This window comes from Manihot esculenta, chromosome 3, assembly GCF_001659605.2.
Source record: "Manihot esculenta cultivar AM560-2 chromosome 3, M.esculenta_v8, whole genome shotgun sequence".
Classification (NCBI taxonomy): domain Eukaryota; kingdom Viridiplantae; phylum Streptophyta; class Magnoliopsida; order Malpighiales; family Euphorbiaceae; genus Manihot; species Manihot esculenta.
The window spans coordinates 22658031-22678983 of NC_035163.2; the positions used below are offsets into that span (position 1 = coordinate 22658031).

At 31.2% G+C, this 20953-nt stretch overlaps 3 protein-coding genes across 5 annotated transcripts; 2 read left to right on the top strand and 1 right to left on the bottom strand.

Annotated features, from left to right (window-relative positions):
* LOC110610711 (release factor glutamine methyltransferase) lies at positions 1-4458 on the bottom strand. Of its 3 annotated transcripts, none has more exons than XM_021750759.2 (5): positions 3707-4458; positions 2833-3078; positions 919-1113; positions 630-753; positions 1-277 (listed from the first exon to the last, which is right to left on the bottom strand). In XM_021750759.2, the coding sequence occupies exons 1-3, from the start codon at positions 4409-4411 to the stop codon at positions 970-972; spliced, it is 1095 nt and encodes a 364-aa protein (XP_021606451.1). In that variant the 5' UTR covers positions 4412-4458; the 3' UTR covers positions 1-277; positions 630-753; positions 919-969. The 3 variants fall into 3 exon arrangements, with proteins under 3 accessions (XP_021606451.1, XP_021606450.1, XP_021606449.1); XM_021750758.2 differs by having other exon boundaries at positions 511-753; XM_021750757.2 differs by having other exon boundaries at positions 1-753.
* A 3150-nt stretch (positions 4459-7608) lies between these two features.
* LOC110611717 (multiple organellar RNA editing factor 8, chloroplastic/mitochondrial) lies at positions 7609-11165 on the top strand. Its single transcript, XM_021752116.2, has 4 exons — positions 7609-8127; positions 9189-9286; positions 9379-9444; positions 10197-11165. Exons 1-4 carry the CDS (start codon positions 7718-7720, stop codon positions 10949-10951), a joined length of 1329 nt encoding a protein of 442 aa, XP_021607808.1. The 5' UTR covers positions 7609-7717; the 3' UTR covers positions 10952-11165.
* Positions 11166-14908: 3743 nt separating this feature from the next.
* Positions 14909-17084, top strand: LOC122723381 (scopoletin glucosyltransferase-like). The gene has a single exon (XM_043955514.1). The coding sequence runs from the start codon at positions 15208-15210 to the stop codon at positions 16696-16698; it is 1491 nt and encodes a 496-aa protein (XP_043811449.1). The 5' UTR covers positions 14909-15207; the 3' UTR covers positions 16699-17084.
* The last annotated feature ends 3869 nt before the right edge of the window (positions 17085-20953 follow it).

Consider the following 20953-nt stretch of genomic DNA (forward strand, 5'->3'; position numbering starts at 1 on the left):
TAAAAAAATCACTGCAGTCGTAAATTCTTGTCCTTGTAGCAAACAGTGCTTATTTCTGAAAACTTTTTACAGATCTTTGTCCCATTGATTAAAAAATGTTGAGATGCACAGGATTTTGTAAACTCGAGCTTTCCATAGCATCAAAAGGCAAATTCAAGCACAATGACACAGCAGAAGAATGTGATGAGTAGAAAACACAAGCCTTTGTTCAAGGAAATACAGCGAACCATTATCCATGAGAGGTCCATTGAAGAGCAGCAAAAAATACCTCAAGGACCTGAAAATCAGGTTGGTGGATGGTTAAACACTACTCTCGCTTTGATCAACCACCACTAAGTTGGGAAAAATAACTATGCCAAGCCATGAAAATAAACTGAAAGCTGACATGAGTTGATGGATAAACAAGGGGCAGACAAAAGGAAAAATCCAGCTTCACGGACTAAGTCTATGTATAATGTTAGTTCTTATCTATTTATTTTGTGAACTTTGCAAAGTAGCGAATGCTTTTACCATTATGTTATGGCCGTTACCGGCTTGCTTTGTTTATCTGTGACTGTGACTGCAATTGAGATACATGCTTCAGATTTTAAGCCTTTCACCACCTGAAAGGCTTCAATTGGATATCTCACCTAGAATTGATTATGCAGCAAGATCCACTGCTAGCTCCTTCACTAGCCTTCTTAGTGTATAAGCAGCCTCTTTGATCCCCTTACTAGCAGCTGAAATGAAGTGCAAGTTCCACATCAAGAGCAGCTGCATGATAAGCACTCAAATGTTAAGAGAGATATAGTTGGTGAGCGAGGAAGAGGAATTTAATTGAAGGGGAAGATTCCCATTTCTGATTAGTTGAACAACAAGAAAAGAATAACTAAATATCATATATTTTACTAGAAGTTATACCAAACAGGGAATACAGACCTCAACTTTTTTCTTCTCCTATTCCCAGTAGCCAATATAGAAAGGCATTTATCAGGAACTCTTATTGTTGATGAAACCTGTTACAAACCGTTGGATACCAGCAAAATCGGATACTATGTTTACATTGAAAAACTTGCCGGGATTATTGTTTTCCATGTAATCTACAAGAACCTTGCATTGCTTCTCCCCATTTGTCTGTAATAAGAAGATAAGGAAATAAGATGAAATAATGTGAAGCAATAAACTCTAGGATAGCCCAAAACACCAGTAATTTAACAAAGCATTAGCAAAAAAGATGGGAGAACTAGAAGAACATTGATCATGTAAATTTCCAAATTTCAAATTGTCATGTTCTGAGATTACCTATGATGAATGATCAATAGAATCAGCATAATAGATCTCACGAAGAAGATGATGATAGAATGAATTTTCAAGAACTTATTTTTGCCATTTTTTGACTTGGGGGATACATGAATAACATAATAAAATTAAGGCCAAAATCATTATTTAGCCCTCAACTATATTGGGGAATACACTTTCAGCCACTGAATTTTAACCGAGATAGATTAAGCCAAATACCTATGTGAAATTAGACAATTACCCTGATCATTAACGAAATTAGAAATAAATCACATGCTGTTAACTGAGAAAATCAAATCCTGGACCCTAAATCACTTTCCCACACAATCCTCTCCATAAAGCTTCCAGAAAGTCCTTTTCCTAACTCCATCAGTAATTCAGCAATCTGTTGCTCAAAAAAAAGTTATTTTAATTTGATTTTGTACTTTTTTTTATTAGCAATTTGATAACAAAATCGGAAAAAAACAAATCTCTCCTTTTTATTTCTTAGTAAAAAAGAATGCCAGTGCCAATTTAGCCTTTCAGCGCCTCTAAGAAGCTTCCTCATTTGCAAGTATGTAAATGGAGGAGAATGAGCAAAACTCACCAACCCAACAGCTGCAATCCCTCTCCACCAACTCCTCCAATTGAAATTGAATTCTAATTAATCATTCTTTCCCTCTCTCAAACCGTAACCTAGTTGTCCAATTGGTAGTTTTATGTTCACGATATTTTGGTTCTTGGGATTCAGGATGATTCCAGATGAGAGGTTTCAGATCATGAAGAGTATTGGACAATAGTACATTCAAAGGAATGAGCTCTTCCGTCTTCTCTCCAAAATGCTCAAACTCATTTGCTATGATGGATTCGAGCTTTCTGGGAGAATGCACATTGTCCAGGTACTTTTTTCACTATTTCCTCAGTTCCAAACTTCAATCATTTAATTTTAAAGTTCTCTTCTTTTAGAATGATGCTGAAAGAGTTTTTTTTTTGTCTTCCTCGTTTATTCTTGATTGATCAATATGATGGCAAAGAAACATGAAACATGATGCTGTCAAGAAGAAAGCTTTGACAGCATAACAGGAGTTGCTGGAACCCTTCTGATTTCTCCTTCTACAATTCTTCTCCTTCATTGTTGTATTCAAAACACTAGGAGGAGAAGGAGCTTCTAACCTGAATTCTACATCTAATTATCAGGCATTATTATCACGTGATGAATAAGGGCTTAATTGACTAATTTTGCATAGATAAAGGCTTGATTGATCCTAACTAAAAATCGGGGGCTAATGCTCACTTCCCCAATAATTGAAGGCTCAATTGTTTGTTTGGACTCAAATTTAATCAACTAAGATATATCAATATCTAACTGTTAGAGTCTGTACATTCACTATTTATCAACTTCCTAAACAGAATAACGCATGTTAAGTTACAGACAATTTGTTTAAGAATGACTACATCAGCTAATTACATGAAGGTATAAAAGAAAAATACACATGCAAATCTAATGAAACTATGTTGATCCACAATATAGCAGACAAAAGCACATTCTTGAATGTAGGAAACCAGATACAATACCTCAAAAACAAAAAAACCTCCAGGTTTCAACATTGAAAGAACTCCATTGCAAAGATGAAGAAGATCATCCATACCACTAACACCACCATCTAATGCAAGCCTCGGTTCGTGTTGACCAACTTCAGCTTGCAACCCAGAGATATCATCACTTGGTATATATGGGGGGTTGCTCACAACACCAGCAAGTTTTCCTTCAACATCCTTTAATGGTTCAAACCAAGATCCTTTTCTTACCTCAATCATATCCTGATTTGCACATAAAAATACAAAGCCTAAAAATGACAACAGATGATGAACTCTAGCAACTGGTGTATAAAAGAGGTCAAATGAACAGTATACAACAAAACAAATGAACTATGATTTTCTAGTTGATAGCTAGCGCAGTCCTTGCTTGTAATAAAATCTTAAGTTGTCTCACTTTTACATTTCGTGCAATATACATAATTATTGCTACAACATTAACTTATCTTCTCTGGAAAAAAGACATTATTTATTGTGTTCTGCTCATAGCATTGTTTTTCAGGAACAAACTACAGCGAGAGGTGTCATGAGCAGGACCATAGTCCGACCAAATGAGCTAGTCCTGGGTGGTACGCTACAGAAAACTTTGAATTACCCTGATTATTACATCATCAACCAATGAAGTTTTCATTTCAAGGCTGAAAATTTGCTACTTCAAGCCAATAATTTCTTGCTCTCCCTGTTTGCACTTGACCAGAACAACTCAATCAATTAAGTTTGTGTGTATATATATGTATTTATTATATCTGTTAGACATTCAACATAAGAAAAGATAATAGTTTATTATCATTTCCATAAAATTACAAAATGCAGGTTGCACATTAAACCTTGCAATTATAATAAATTCACTAACCTGTAGGCCATATCTCAGGACATTATAAGTAGCTACAGCAAGTGCCACTGGGCTTAAATCAGTGGCAATTACTTTTCCTTTACTTCCCAGAATCCTCCCAATACCAATTGCAATAGCTCCACTACCAGTCCCCAAATCTGCCCACAAACCTTCTTTTGACTCTCCACTAGCCAAGGCCACATCTTTCACCAAATCAACAATTAATTCTGTTTCAGGCCTTGGAATCAGGACCCCTTCTTGTACGCTCAAAACCAAATCCCGCCAATGCTCACACCCAACAATGTACTGAAAAGGCCTCCTCTCTTCAATCCTCTGCCTCCAAAGAACATAAAGTTCATCCAAAGGTGCCTTTAGCCTTACATCCATCGCATAATTTTGACTACCCAATTGATATATTAGTGAGGGGTCTTCAAGTGAGTCTTCTAACAGCCATCTGAGTTCTCGACGGAGAGAAGTTGAGTCTGGGCCGTTGTCTAACTGAACAAAAGATGCCCCAACTGAGGAAGCAAGGTTTTTGGCCCAGTGATGCCATTTGTGTAGGTCTGAAATAGAGGTTGAGAATCTGGGAGGGCGTAAAAAAAGTGGGGTTGTGGGTTTCAGAGAAGAAGGAGATGATGATAGTGAAGCAGAGCATATAGGCCTGTAGAGGCTGGCATAGAGAGAGGGGATACGCACCACAGAACATGCAGAAGAAATTAGCTTCATCTTTCTCACGCTCTCGTTTGCCCTTCTGTTTGGCGAGAAAGAAAGTAAATGCTGAAATTCTTTTGTATAAATAAGATATTTTTTTTAAATAATGAAAAAATTATCTTGTTTAATAAATTTACAGTTTTTAAATAATGAAAAATTTTCACATATCATAGTAAATTGATCTCTCTACTAAATTACAATAATTTATTCAAGGAGGTTGCTTATATACATTTTCTTCATGCTACAGTGATCACTGTCTATCTATGCAGTGGCGGAGCCCGAGTTTCTTTTGATAGGGCATTCATTTTCCTTCAACGCATTTTTCGATTGTTAGTAGACACGTTCTCTTTGCTATATCTTCCCTCCGCTCATGTGTCTATGTATCAAATTGATTTTTGCTTTAAAGCAAGTAAATTTTCAAAATTCTTATAGCCCACCTTTTGATAAAAACATAAACATGTAAAAATTAATTTATTATCATAAAATAAAAAAGGACAAATTATGCAATGAAGATCATACATTGCCCTGATCTTCCAATGGAAAATTGAGTAGAATAAAAATAATTAATAAGAATTTTATCTGCTAATTAATCTATAATATCTACACCATAAAATCAGATAACACAACACGCTATACCCAATAATAAAACTCAACATGACACATAAATTACTCCTTTTGTGAATCTCTTAGACCTTGCTACTTTAAAGATCCACTTCCTTCAAATTCCAGTCTCTTTTGTCAACTCCACTGCTACTTCTCTTTGGATGATTCGACTCTTTTCTATTAAATGAGATCGTACAAATCAATTTTAAAAATTTATAGTAATATTTATATAAAAAATTAATTAAAAAGAGAGGAGTGTCTACAATTTTTTTAATGGCACATTATTATTATTTTTTAATTGAAATTCAATATGAGAAAATTTAGAAAAAAATAATGAAAAAAAAAAGAAAATTTTAGTATGTAAGATATGGGAAGAAAAAGAAGAGAAGTAGATGATTTAGCACACCAAATTAATGTTTACTAAACTAGGCAAGTTAGTCGACAAGAGCCATTGTAGTTTGAAGGCATATTGACTTGGGCGAGCTTTCGCAGATTGAGAAATGGACTAGCTTGACCTGGTTATGCTTCAATTTTCATTTGTGGAAGTGGGATTTTTGGTAGGGACTTGGAAAGCTAAGGGAGTTGCAAGAAAATCCAAGAAAGAGAGAGAGAAAAAAAGAAAATTAGTTGCTTTGCGAAATATTTCAGGTGTGCTGAACATTGATTGTATAGAGTTGGCACCACCATCTCCCCACCTGAAATAATAAAAATAAAAGTTATTGTTAAAATTTAAATTAAAAATTATTATTTTTTAATATAATAATTTAAAATAATAATAATAATTAAAAATAATTAAATATTAATAATAACGAAATATATTTTATTTTTAATACAAAGGAAAATTTTAATTTATACTAAGTGTGAATTTATATGATTTACAAATCATATTATTTATTAATTTATAATAATTTTAAATAATATCTTATCTTTAAAAAAATATATTTACACTTTAACCATTTTTAAAACTTAATGTAACAATAATTAATTATATTATTGATGAATATATATTATTAATGAGAAAAAAAATAAATAAATTATTATTATTTTTAGTTTTGAAAATGTTAGTACTTCGCTATTGAATATACACAGTAAATCAAATTATATCATAAATCAATTCCAAGGGATATTACACTTGAATTAGAGATTTTAAAAGAATGGTTTGATTTCTTCAATTAATTTTGTTAACATCTTTAATCCTTTCGTTTAAACTTATTTTTTGTTAGTCAAAACAACACTATCTATGAAAAAATTTATTCTATCAGGATTTTTTTTTTTTTTTACTGTAAACCAATTGAATAATGAAATATGAATTTATTTTAATTTTTTTTTTTTAAAATAAAGATAATGTGCTTCAAATGTGCATTGCTTTTTATGTTTTTTCTCCACATGTGTTATACACTAATTATACCTTTATAATAAAATCTTTTTTCATTTTAAAAAAATACTCCATATCTTTATAATAAAAAATCATTTTTCACCATTTAAAGATTTTATTAAGAGTTTTATATATAAATTTATTAATATATTTAAAGATTTTATTAAGAGTTTTATATATAAATTTATTAATATATTTTTTTAAAATTAAAAATTAAATAATAAAAATAAATTATTTTATTGAAAATTATTTTTTTATAGAAACATATTTTCATAAAAAATATTTTATATAAAAAGTATTTTTCAAATATAAATTATTTTCTATAAATAAATAAATCAACATTTTAAGCTTAAAATAGCTGAAACCTAAACGCTAAAATTTTTCATGTTAGTTTGTTGACTTAGAGATTGTTTGGTACCAAAATTTAGGTTAAAATACACTTTTTGTAAAAAAAATTGAAAAAAAACTGTTTTATTATTTTGATGTGTTTATAATTAAATTATATTAAAATTAATTTTAAATATTTTTAATTATTATTTTGAATAAAGATGTTTTCTTAACAATATTTTCAATATTAATATCAAATGGGTAATTATATTTTATAATATAAAATATAAAACAATAAAATAGTTATAACTATTTTTTAATATATATTTTAAAATAACATTTTTTTATAGATTTTTTAAATTACAATAATAATTAGCATAGTTTGCAAAAAAAATAAATTTAGAAGATAAATTAATTTAAATTACAATAATAATTAGGAATGGGTTGTAGAATAGGCTTACTGTGGGCTTTAATCTTTGGGTTTGATCTTCTAACGGAGTTGTAGGTATAACATCAAATATTTTTAAATACATTTTAATTATAAGAATTTTAAAATAATAAAATCTAATTGTTAAAATTTTTAATAGCAGTAGATTTATTTAACATGGTGTTTTTTTTTCTGTTAAAAAATATATTATACATATTAATTTAAATTATTATGTTTTAAATTAAAATCTTATTTGTTAATAATAAAAGCTCTTAAACAATTACTTTTAAATTTCAGAATATTTAAAATACATTTTTTTCAGAAAAAAGCTTCAAACTAATTCTTTTAGCTTTTAAAACATAAATGACAAAACAAGCATTAATTTTTTTATTAATAAAAAATTCAAAATTTCACATATGAGAAAAAAATATTTATTGCATCACTAAAATGCCATTTCCCCAAGTCCACAGGGGCGATTATGCAATTTTATTTTGGATTTCCTCGCTCAAAACCCTATTTCTCCCTCTCCTGCATAAAACCCCTAAAAACCACCGACTTCCTCCTAGGGTTTCTCTCAGAGAAAAGGAAAATGGCTACTCACCTCTTCACTCGCTCTCTACTCTGCAGGTCGACCTCCGCCAACAAAGCCCTAATCCTTTCTCTTCTATCTCGCTCCTTCTCTTCCCTTCCGACACCTTCTCCTGCCTCTCGCTCTTTCTCTCTCCTCCGTTGTCTCCGCCCCCTCTCCGCTGCTGCCAGCTTTTCCTCCTCTAATCTTTGTCATGCTCTCACGACTCGGTCCTTCGCGACCCGGACTACGACGTCCTCGATTAATGATCCGAGTCCTAACTGGTCTAATAGACCTCCCAAAGAGACCATCTTGTTGGATGGATGCGATTTTGAACATTGGCTTGTGGTTTTGGAGAAACCAGATGACAACCTTACTAGGGATGAAATCATTGATAGTTATATCAAAACACTAGCTATGGTTGTGGGCAGGCATGTTGCTTTTCTCCCAATTTTAAATTAATGGTTTTTGTCATTTTGGTTGGTGAATTGGTATTCTCCGTTATTTTATTTTATTTTATTTTTAAAGAAATTGTTAATGGTATCTGGTTTCTGTAATTGGAAAAGGTATAACTTTTTCTTTTCGTATCTGTAAAATTGTGGTCAATGATCAATGTTCTCTTTGTTTACAGGCAAATCAATTAGCTTTTCTCTGTTCTTAGTGCATCAGTTGTTTTGATTTTATAGGTTTAGATTTTAGACTCTTTTTTGTTCATTGACCAGTAGGCAATATTGTGCGATTAATTGCAATAACTATATTCCATTTTGCTTCGTGCCATAAATTTGGAATAATTTACAGAGAGTAGCTATTCCACGATCAAATTTGAATAACTAGTTCACAAATTGTTGGAATTCAATTTTTTTATACCAACTCCTTTCCACTTGTTTCTATTATGCGAGTTTAATGAAGCTTTACAGTTATATGCTCTGAAATATGGGGTAAAAGAGAAACCTGACTTCATTAACATTATAGTACACTTTTGGTTGAAGATTTATTTTGGCAGATGATATTGTCGCCGTAAATAGTGGTGGAAATTTATGTGAAGTCTTTGTTCCTTCCTTACTGATATTTGACAACTTGCTGTGTTTTATCCGATCCATCATATCTGTCTCCCTCCGTTTGTTGTGTGGTAGGGCCTATTGACACTTTGGTATGCATACAACTTTAGTGGTAGTGTTATTGGCTAATGTTGCTGCATATCATCTTTGAAAGCATGTTTGTATTCTAGCTTACAACTAGCAGCTCAATTTGATGTTTGGGGTCACAATATTAGACTCTTCCTTTAAAGGTTTTTTTTCAAAAATTATTGTCACTCTATCAGTGGAGCCCATGAGTCATGCTTTTTTTTTTGTCATGGAAAGTATAGGAGATCTTGTACTTTATTCATTCAGTGTCTTGCTATGTGCATGCTTGATATCAGTTTATGTGCTAAGCAAAGTGGTCTGGCTAGTCATAATAAGGTGTTTTTTTTCTAAAAAAATATATTTTGTAGTGAGGAAGAAGCAAGGAAGAAGATCTACTCGGTTTCAACTAGATGCTACTTTGCTTTTGGAGCTCTTGTGTCTGAAGAGCTTTCTTATAAGATTAAAGGTATTCTATCTTCCAACTGTCCAATTTATGCTGTTACTGTTTGTAATGGCAGTAGTTGAAGGATGTCTTACGTATTTCTTCCTTCTACTCAGAATTGCCCAGGGTTCGTTGGGTTCTTCCAGATTCATACTTGGATGTTAAGAACAAAGATTATGGAGGTGAGATGTTTTCTTTTAATGAGTTACCAACCTAATTTATGTTGCTGTATTCAGTATAGTGACTGTTCATCATAAAATTGAAGACATCTGGTGCATAGTTTCCTTTTTCCTGGTTTTAAGAAGACTATTATTGTCATGTGAATTGTTTTTGCAACGAGGTTCATATTTTTAATGCCCTTGCTTTTAACTGAAATTAAGAATATTTTGTTATTCACTTGTTTGTACTGATATTCAAAAATTGAGTCTAATAATGTTGTGACAAAGACATGGAAGTTAAAGTCAGTGGAACTTTGTGGATAGTGCTTTACAAATTAAATCATGGGATGAGGCTGCCTTGATGTATTTTGACAATTAGGTCTTCGGTTTGTTGTTTGTTGAAAACACAATGCTCGGTTTATCTTTACTTACATAGACTAAATCCATGGCTCTTATATGAGGCATATGCCTGACATGAAATGGTGGTTGGCTGCTTGCTTTCGCTGCTTTTTATTCTTTTTTGAGAATACAGATACATGGGGCATTGCCTGCATCTTGGCACCTTAGGGTTTTTGCTAATTCTTTTTCCTGAATTACACTTCTAAAATGTTTTAAGCACTAGAAAAGGCTAGTTGCTTTAGTTCCTCCTTTTCCCTCTACCTGGTGAAACTAATTCCGCAACATGTAGAATCTCAGACGCATAGTTTCTTTTGTTTGTTGTTAGCTATTATCACTCTTTAGTACATAATGTGAGCTTTATGGTGCATTTGTTATAGGGGAGCCATTTATTGATGGCAAAGCTGTTCCTTATGATCCAAAGTACCATGAAGAATGGATAAGGAATAATGCAAGGGCAAATGAGAGAAATAGGCGCAACGATAGGCCTCGTAATTTTGACAGGTCAAGAAACTTTGAGAGGAGGAGGGAAAACATGCAGAACCGAGATTTCCAGAACACAAGGGCAGCTCCAATGGATAATCAGGGCATGCAGAACCCTGCATCCAACATGGCTGGAATGCCACAGAACAGTGCGAGTGGACCAGGAGGTCCACCCCCACCACCGCATAACAACTACATGGGCGGGTCACCCCCACCGCCACAAAACAACTACATGGGCGGGTCACCCCCACCGCCTCAAAACAACTACATGGGCAGGCCACCTCCACCCCCACCAAACAATTACATGGGTGGGCCACCACCACCACCGCCACCAAGCAACTACATGGGTGGACCACCACCACCGCCCCCAAACAACTACATGGGTGGGCCGCCACCACCACCACCTCTTAACAACTATATGGGACCGCAGAACACAGGAGGAATTCCTCAGAACAACTATGGAAACTCCTCACCCAACAATGTGGGAGGAATGCCGCAAAGTCCGGGATGGTCTAGTAACATGCAGCAGAACTTCCAGGATGGCCGCAGTGATGGAGGCATGCATCACCAAGGTACACCATCAAACTACCAGAATAACTACTCTCCAAATAGGGATGGAAGCTTTCCTGGTGGAAACCCCTACAATGCTTGAATGATCTTTGGAAGACATTAGGCATGTGGTGTAGATATGCAATGAGGAATTAATTTTTCTTTTCGGAAATCTTTCAACCTAATGGTCTTAATATATTCAGTTGTCTTAACGATGTAGTGATAATTAGTTATCGTTTGCTTTATCTTGTGTTGGATGATGAATTAAACATCGTACGATTTTAAGAATAGAATTGAACCTGTTTTCTCCATTGCAACTTGGTTGTGCTATTATGTAATGCATTGCTGTGTGCACTTGGTAATATCTTTTTTTTTTTTTCTTTTTATTTGTAGTTTTCCTTTGTATTGATTTGAAGGGTTATTTGAAAAGTTGTATGCATGGGTCGAGTCCTGAACAGTAATGAAGGTTCAAATATACTACTAGAGAGGTTCATGATTAATACATTCAAGATGCTGCTTTGTCAATTGTGGCTTAGCTCAAACCATGAAATCAAGTAGATTTTTATGCAAAACTCAGAAATCAAAGGGCTTGTTTTGTCTTATCCAGATAACACCTGATGACCTGAAGGCGGTGGACTGGTTATGGATTCATCCTTCTATCTTGCCAAATATTTTATTTATTTTATATTTTCAGTTACATGTCTCTCGTTGTTGTATTTTTTTTTACTACGGACAATTACAGGCATGCATGCTAACTGGCAACTGCCTACTGCATGCTAACTAATTGTTTGCTCATGCGTGTTGTCTGAAATAATCAGAAAAATCAGGTGCAAATAAATTGTAATAGAATCTAGCTTAATTAATTCTCTCGCTAATATGAAAAAAAATAAGAAACTAATTATCTTCAGTAATTAGTTAGAAATGATATGCTTAATTGTCATATTGTGCTTATTTTTCAAATAAGAAATACATCTGTCATTATATAGAAAGCCAAATTATTATTAGATCTTTAAATTTTTAAAAATTAACTATTTTCTTAAATTACTTGATTAAAATATTTTTATATTTTATAAAATTAAACTGTTTAGTTAAAAAAATGATAATTAATTTATTATCTTAATTAGAGAGATTAAATATATGAATAATTAAATAATTGATATTATTAAAATTATGAAGATTAAATGATATAAATATTAAAAATAAATAATAATTTTTAATTGATTTTATAAAATATAAAACATTTTAATCAATTAATTTTAAAATATAAATAAACTAATGGATTTCTTAAAATATGAACAAAAGTTTTAAGTTGAGGGTTGAATTTTATCTTTTAAAATAAAATCTCTAATTCCACTCATTTCATAAAATTTTTTATCTAAACACATTAAAAATTCAAGTTCTAGCAGAGTAACAAGAAAAAATTTATATGAATAAAAATTTACAAATTGAATCAATTTGCCATATAAAATATTGAATATAAACTTTTGTTTTTCGTTTAATCTGAGTAATTTAATCTATTATCTATAAAAATACTATTTGATTTATTTATATATATTTAAGAATTTTTTAATTTAAATAATCTAACTCATTACCTAAAATTATTTTTTTTCTAGATTTAGAATTTATTTTCTGAAAAAAAAAATCTAAATAAATCCATTAAATAATTTAAGCATTACTCATAAAACTCTTTTTTCAAAAAAATTAAAATTTACTTCTCTAAACTTAAATAGTTTAACATATTTAATATCATAAATAGAGATAAATAAAAAGAATGACCACTTTTTAATAATAATAATGGTGTATAAAAATAAATTAATTAATGACTGAATGGCTTACAAATATTTTTCAAAAAAATCAAATAAATATTTAGGAGTTGAAATCTTTGAAAATTAGAAATAAATTTTCTGAATTGTAGAGGAATGGAGATGGACAGAGACATATGAATGATGATAGTTTCTATAAAAATAGGATTAGGAGGTGAGAATTTGATTTATGGAAGAATTATTATAGATTCCTAATATTTTTAAAAAATTAAAATCAGTAATTTATTTCTATATCAAAATTATTTTATTAAAATATCTCTATATTTTATAAAATTAAATTATTTATTTTATTTATTAAAAAAAGTTAATTAATTTGTTTTAGCTTTATTCAGTTGAGTGCGGAGTGCGAATAAGAAACTTTGTTTAACCAGCTTTCTAAAATATCTCTATTTTATTTTATTTATTTACTCATTTGCATAGGCTAGGATTATATATTAATAAGGGGAAAATATCTGAAATGTATATGTTTGGCTTTATTAATTATTTCCTTTCTTATATCCGACGTTTGCACTTACGTTTATATCCTATATAAATTATTTACTACTTGTCAAGCAAGTAAAATTATTTATTAATTTGTTTACAAGAAAAATAAATAAATAAATATTTATGTAGTTTTCTTTGTGTCCTGAGTCAATAACTCTTATCTTCATGATGACACTCAATATTTAATTTTCTTCCTTTATATAACTTCCTTCTTTTGTTTAAGCTTTGAAGCATATTTGTATGATATGGATTCTCAAAACATTGTCCTTCCGGTGAATTCGGGGCATGCTGCGGATGTAATTCCGGTGACTGAGAAGAAAAAGAAGAGAAGAAGTTGGTTTTTCTTGTGTTGTTCTAATGTGGAGATAGACTCAGAGCAAGATGTCAAAGAGAAGGCACTTGAGCTTTTGAATGATGATAATAACAGCAAGAGTAGATGTTGTTTCATGTCGTGTTTTTCCAATGTTGAGATGTATCAATCGAAAGAGGGCACCATCAGAATCAGGAACTCTGTTTAATTAATAAAAGGTGCTTTCTTCACTGTAATTGATTTTTTTTTTCTAATAATAGATTAGAGTGGATGATGTATTTAAAATATAGAATTGATAATAAAGAACTGGTGGCACTTATAAATTTAGTCTGATAATAAGTGTGTATTAATAAATTTAAAAATTTTTAAATTTTTTTTGTTTCGATTATCAATTTTATTTAAAAAAAATAATTAGAAAAATATAATTCATGTGATAGTATTGTTTTTTATTATTTAAAATATAAAAAATTTTAATATGTTAATTAATATAAAAATTAAAAAAGACATAGAAATAATAAATCATTTTTAAAATAGCAAAATGAAATTTTATAATATAAATAATATTTTTATTATTAAAAGTAACATTTTATTATTTAAAAAATAATATTATATCAAGTGAGAATTTATTTAGGGGTTGAATAAAAATATGTGAATTTAATTGGTTAAATTTAATTAAATTTATATAATAAAAAAATAATAAATATATTAAAAGACAAAGTCATGATACAGAGTCACAATGATAGAAAGAGGCCGAGCCCTCCAAACATCCCAACTTAAAACAGAAATAACAGTTTTTTTTTTTTTTTTTTTTTACTAAGATATTATAGTGGTTTAATATTTTTAAATGTAATTAGAGAAAAAAATTCATAATAATCATCGTCAAAGTTAATAGAAAATTTTCAACAGAGCAATTATAATAAGTTAATAAAATGGAGAAAATTAAAGTAATGAATTAAATTAAAACTATGAGACATAATAAATAATAATAAGAATGTATTATATTCTAATTATACATAATAAAAAACTAATGCATCCTATTCGCCGAATGCACATACATCAAATTAAAATATCGCATCCTATTGGCCGAATGCATATACATCAAATTAAAATATCATTCGATAAATCAAATTGAAAAAATTAAAAATCAAAATTTTAATATTTATATAAATTGAATCAAATAAATTTTGAGCAGAAATCAGATTGAACTGATCTGATTTTCAATTTGATTCGGTTCGATTTAAATTTTTAATAAATTTTTTATTTTTATTTTTTATTTTTAATATTTTAAAATTTAATTAAAATATTTTAATTTTATTATAATCTAATCTCTTTATATTATTGAAAATAATAATAATATATTATTATCATTGATCAATTCAATTTAATTTTTTTAATTTTAATTAAAATTAAATCGAATTAAATAATTAAAAATTTTAAAATTAAAAATTAAAATTTTAAATTAATTCAAATTCTATTGATTTTTTTTAATTTCAACTTAGATGGGGTTAAATAAACTTTCCGTAATTTTCACTAGCACAAAAACTGAGGCTATCTACAATTCTACATCTCATGCAACTCAAACAATCCACACCAAGAAAACAAACTCATCTTCCTACAAAATGGGCTGGCCATCAAAACTAAAAATCCTCCGTGTACCCAAGAAAGTTCCTTTCTCTCTCTCTCTCTCTCTCCTTTCAGCTCCTTCTACATTATCATAATCCGTCATCAGCTTCTATCCAAGACATGGGTTCACAGATTCATGTAATGTTTCTTCCCTACATGGCTCCAGGCCACATGATGCCAATGGTAGACATAGCTAGGCTATTTGCTGCACAAGGTATAAGAGTCACCATCATCACCACCACCATGAATGCCATTGGATTCAAGAATTCCATTGAAAGGGACGTCGAATCTGGTCGAAACATTTCCCTAGAAATCCTTCGTTTTCCTTCTGCAGAGGCTGGCTTGCCTGAAGGCTGTGAAAACTTGTCATCCGCACCAACACCAGAAACGACGATAAAACTCATCCATGGCATTGAGTTGCTTGAACCCCAGATTAAGATTCTATTTCGAGAACGCCGACCTGATTGTATTGCCTCCGATTATATCTTCTGGTGGACTATTGACGTCGCTACTGAACTTGGAATTCCAAGGCTTGCATTCAGTGGTAGTGGTTTCTTCAATCTCTGTGTTGCCAATAGTATTGAATATTATCGACCTCATGATTCTATTGTTTCTGAGACGGAAACTTTTATGGTTCCAGGCTTGCCAGACCAAGTAGAAATCACAAGATCACAGCTGCCGGATCTTGTGAAAAGAAGGACAGAATTCTCTGAATTTTTTGATAAGTTGAAAGAGGCTGAGAGGAAGAGCTTTGGGTTGTTAATGAACAGCTTCTATGAGTTAGAATCAGCCTATTCTGACCATTTCACCAAAGTTACAGGAATCAAAGCTTGGCATTTAGGCCCTGTAAATTTGTTCAGAAGTGTTAATGATAATGCCCTCAGAGGAGACAAGGCTACTATCTCCGAGCAAAGATGCCTGCGTTGGCTTGATTCCAAGGAACCAAATTCTGTGCTTTATGTCTGTTTTGGAAGCACGGCAAGGTTCAGCAAGGCTCAGATATTAGAGATTGGTAATGCACTTGAAGATTCAAGCTACTCATTCATCTGGGTAGTGGGAAAAGTCCTGAAAGAAGACAATAATGAGGATCATCAGCAGCAGGAAGAGTGGTGGTTGCCTGAAGGATACGAGGAGAAATTGAAGGAAAATGGCAAAGGACTTGTAATAAAAGGATGGGCTCCTCAAGTTTTGATATTGCATCATCCAGCAATCGGTGGATTCTTGACTCACTGTGGTTGGAATTCTATTCTTGAAGGGTTATGTGAAGGTTTGCCAATGGTCACATGGCCGATTTTTGCAGAACAATTTTACAATGAGAAGCTGGTAACCCAAGTGCTAAAATTTGGAGAACCTGTCGGAAATAAGACATGGAGAGTGTGGGCGACTGAGGACTCGACATTGATAAGCAGAAGCGAGATTGAGAATGCAATAAGAAGAGTGATGGGTGATGAAAATGAAGCAAAAGAGATGAGAAAAAGAGCAAGAAGATTAGCAGAATGGGCTAAAATGGCAGTGGAAGAAGGTGGATCATCTTGCAATGACATGAAATCTTTAATTGAAGATATCAGAATGTTTAAACGCTTAACAGAGAAAACAACAAAGGAGAGTTAAGAGAATCTTTCATATCACTAGAAGAGCTAGAGAACACCATCAACAAGTAACTGCACCTTGAATTTGTGACCTGCAAATTAAATAGGAATTTTTTTGGTTGCATTAATGTTCATATTGGTCAAAGAGATGAAATTTGCAGGATTTCGTGCAAAAGATAGAAAGAAAAATCACCTTTGGTGCTAGACTCTGTTGACCATGAACTCATATATTTGATCTGACAAAATCTCTTAATCATACAATTCTGTGGTGCAATTTATATTTTGTTCATGCAAATGATAACTTGTTCAAGTCATGATTTTTTTTTTCTTTAATATGTGTATCAATTGAATTAACATGTAATGGAAAATGGGTAAATTGTATCATACATCTCTTATTTTTAGAACTTATCTTGTATGAGACCAACCTAGTAATAATTTCTATTGTAATTAGCAGTAAATAAAAAGAAATTGATGTTGTGGTATTTTGCACCAAACAAAACGGAATGAAGAAAAATAATGGAGTTTTAAAAATTTAATGGTAAAGAAAAATAATGTTGTTGCAATCAATTTACAAAATTTAAAAGGATAAATTATAATTTAGTCTTGAATTTTAATATAATTAATAGATCAGTTCCTATATTTTTAAAATCAAACACTTAAATTCTTCTATAATCAGTGAATTTAAATCAGAGATCCTTCTATTCAAAATTATGTTAGTCAATGGGAGAATTAATATTTTAAATGCTTAAACTACCTTAATGAACACTTAATTTCTGTTAATATAGGTAAAAATAAATTATATTATGTAAATTACATTTTAGTTTCTAAATTTTAATATAATTAATGGATCGCTCTGTGTATTTTTAAAATTAAGTCTTTAAATTTTTTATATTCAATCCATCTAAAACCGCAATTATTCTATTCATTATAAACGGATGTTAAATTTCTATAAATATAATTTTCTTACTCAGATATTCTTTGCAAAGTCTACAGCCAAATTGAAAGTATTTGGTACCATATAAAATGTCTCAATTTGTAAGCTTTATTTTTTTCTAAAAGTTTTTAAAGTTATCAGGTAATGAAATATTTTAATAATGAATGGAAATTAAAAGGTAAAAGGTGTTAAAAATTAATTAAATATGATAATTTAAATAAAAATTAATGGATTTTAAGTGTTTTTTTAAATAAAAAGTTACGGCAAAAAAAATTTATCATTAAATATTAAAAATTAATTGTTAAAAATTATTAATGATTATTTTTTTTACCATTAAGTCATCATTGGAGATTTTTTATTAAAATTTTTTAATGAAAATATTATATATTAGTCGTTAATGCTAATTACTGTTAATAATGTGTACTATAACAAATTAGTTAGTTGTAGTGAGACGTTTTATTTTATATAATTTTGAGTTTTAAATAAAGACTATTATTTGTTATTTATTTTTAGTATTAATTTAATTTAATTTTAAGTAAAGATAAAATTCATGAAATTCGTGCAAATAAAATTATAATGTGGTTATAGTTGTGAGATTTTTACTGTATTTAAATAATATTTTTAAATATTTCTGACCAATATTTTTATCATGATTGGACAGTGATTAGTGTTATTGAGACTGATATATATTATTTTCTTTCTTTTTAGGAAGTAACTAATCTTATAAGTTGTGATATGTGAGATATAGGTACTTATTTTATAAATAATTGCAATGAATTTATCCGTATGAAAAATCCATATAGAAAATAATATATGCCTATAAATTACTTAAGTGATGGTTGTACAAAATTACTTAAGTGATGGTTGTACAAGTGATTTTTGACTTAAAATTAATAAATAATCTTATATATAAATTTTTGTGTTTTGATTAATTTTACAAAATTTAATATATTAGGAATTATACAAAAGTGTTTATGTGATTGAAATAAGATTTATCACCCTAAATTAAATTAGAGAATATCCTATTTATTCTATATTAATTAGCACTAATCATAAAATTCTTGCCTAAAAGAGAATAAAATTTCAAATTGAATGAAATTAGCAAATGAGATTTGAAATTTCATTTAATCAGTCAATAACTAATACATGAGAACTAATATGATTTAATATTACAGATACATTTCATACATCAAATGTTAAATTAGGATATTTGTAATGAAAAAAATATGAATTGCACTGATAAACTATGTACCGAAAAGATTAAATCAAATCAATTTTGACATTCTAAATATTTGGATGGTTTTGATATTTTATTAGATAATTTTATATTAATTAATTAGTTAATTATATTTATTGTAAATATATTTAAAATTTAATGAGTAACACACATAAAGAATTATATAAGAAAATAAGATGAAAAATTAAATTTGTAACGACCCGGAAACCGGACTGCTACCGGCGCTAGGATCCAGATCGGCATAAGGCCGCCGGGACCCATAGTAAGTCTAACATACATCCTGTATACCTGTTAAATCTCATATATGATCAAATATAAACATAAAACTTTAAAATTTCTCTTTCATTTACCAAGCTTAACCTGTGCATGCACAACTCATAATCATAACATTAAACCCCACACTGGAGCCCTCATCAAATGCTCCAATGAGGTAACATATCAAACATTAAGCTTGGTTTACATGAGTATCATTAAAACATTTCATAGATCATGTGCAAAAGGGATTAACCAACATACTAGGGTCAAGCACAACTCTAATCCTCAATAAACATCATTACATTACATTACTGTACTATACATTATATTACTGTACTATACTTTACATTACATTACTTTTATGTCTACATCTAGCTATTACATAAAACATGACTTCTTTACTCTTGCTGACTTCCTGATCTAGCCCGTACCTGTAAACCTGGGGGATTAAGGGAATGGGGTGAGCTACTAGAGCCCAGTGAGCAGAATAATAAAACATTATATTTAAAATTTATACTTTCATGAAATGCATCACATCACAAACAATTCACATTAAGGATGAACTTGTCACCAATAGCCCTCTACATGTCTAATAGTGCCAGAACGTAGAATGGGTCCTAGTCTTTCTCTTACATAATATAGCATAACATTCCAATGTGTCAGGGACGTAGAATGGGTCTTCCTGGACTTTCTCTTACATAGTGTCAGGGACGTAGAATGAGTCTTCCTGGACTTCCGAACCATATCATCATCATATCATATCATACCATACGAAGGCTAATGGATCATCCAATGTTCATCCACATCAACATCATATTATGCAATGCAACATATTCGTGAATTCTAATGCAAACAACCTAATATATCTCATTGCATTCATGATGCGTGAATCATGCTAAAACTTTTATTATTTGCTTTGAAACATAAAGAGTCATTCTACTCACCTCAGGCTAGCTCTGAAAAGACACTGAAGCAGCTATCTCACTGCTGGGGTCCTCGGTTCCTCGGGTTCGAACCTACACAGGTGGACTCAAATGAGGGACCAAACATACATGAACATGACTCTAAACTATTCCCCAGAAACCCCCTAAAACACCTTAAAACAATCATAGAAAACATGCAAATGAAGGCTGAACAAGGCACCTTCGGCGGCAGGTTCGGCGGCCGAAGGTCCCTCCAGAGCCGAAACTCAGCCACTTTCGGCGGCACCTTCGGCAGCCGAAAGTGGTTCCAGAGCCGAAACTCATGCAGGTTCGGCGGCACCTTCGGCGGCCGAAACTCCCTTCCAGAGCCGAAAGTCTAGCTTTCGGGGGCAGGGTTCGGCAGCCGAAAGCTTGCCTCCACAGGCAGGTTCGGCGGTCGAAAGTCCTTCGGCTGCCGAACCTGAGTTCTTCCAAAGGGCAGAACTCAGCCTCCTCATGCACATTTTGCCTCCCAACCCATTCAAACATGCATTTAGCTATTCTACAACATGCATACACAAGCCAATAAGCATTTAGGGGTCTCAAACTATCCTAAACCCCAACACAAACACATAAAGCAACTCAAATAACAAACATTACCCATAACTCAACATTAACCCTAACATGCATTTCTACCCCCATAAACTTTCATAAAACTTGTTTAAAACATACAAGAAAGGTAGGATCTAAGCTTACCTCTTGAAGATCGAGAAGAGAGACGATCCTAACTTGGAGATGGGAGAAATCTAGCTCCTTGGGTCTCCAAGCTCCAAAACTTGATCTTAGCTTCAAAAATCTTCAAAACCAAGTTAAAACTTGAAAGATTTGAGGAAAATCATCAAAACCGACCATGGGAGAGCATGGACTCACCGTTGGCCGAAAATAGAAG

Coding starts and splice junctions, on each gene's coding strand:
- LOC110610711 (XM_021750759.2), bottom strand. CDS start 4,411: ATGAAGCTAATTTCTTCTGCATGTTCTGTGGTGCGTATCCCCTCTCTC. Junction 3,079..3,706: donor TCCTGAGATATGGCCTACAG/GTTAGTGAATTT, acceptor TGTGCAAATCAG/GATATGATTGAGGTAAGAAA. Junction 1,114..2,832: donor GAGGTTTTTTTGTTTTTGAG/GTATTGTATCTG, acceptor TTCTTATTACAG/ACAAATGGGGAGAAGCAATG.
- LOC110611717 (XM_021752116.2), top strand. CDS start 7,718: ATGGCTACTCACCTCTTCACTCGCTCTCTACTCTGCAGGTCGACCTCC. Junction 9,287..9,378: donor GCTTTCTTATAAGATTAAAG/GTATTCTATCTT, acceptor CCTTCTACTCAG/AATTGCCCAGGGTTCGTTGG. Junction 9,445..10,196: donor TAAGAACAAAGATTATGGAG/GTGAGATGTTTT, acceptor CATTTGTTATAG/GGGAGCCATTTATTGATGGC.
- LOC122723381 (XM_043955514.1), top strand. CDS start 15,208: ATGGGTTCACAGATTCATGTAATGTTTCTTCCCTACATGGCTCCAGGC.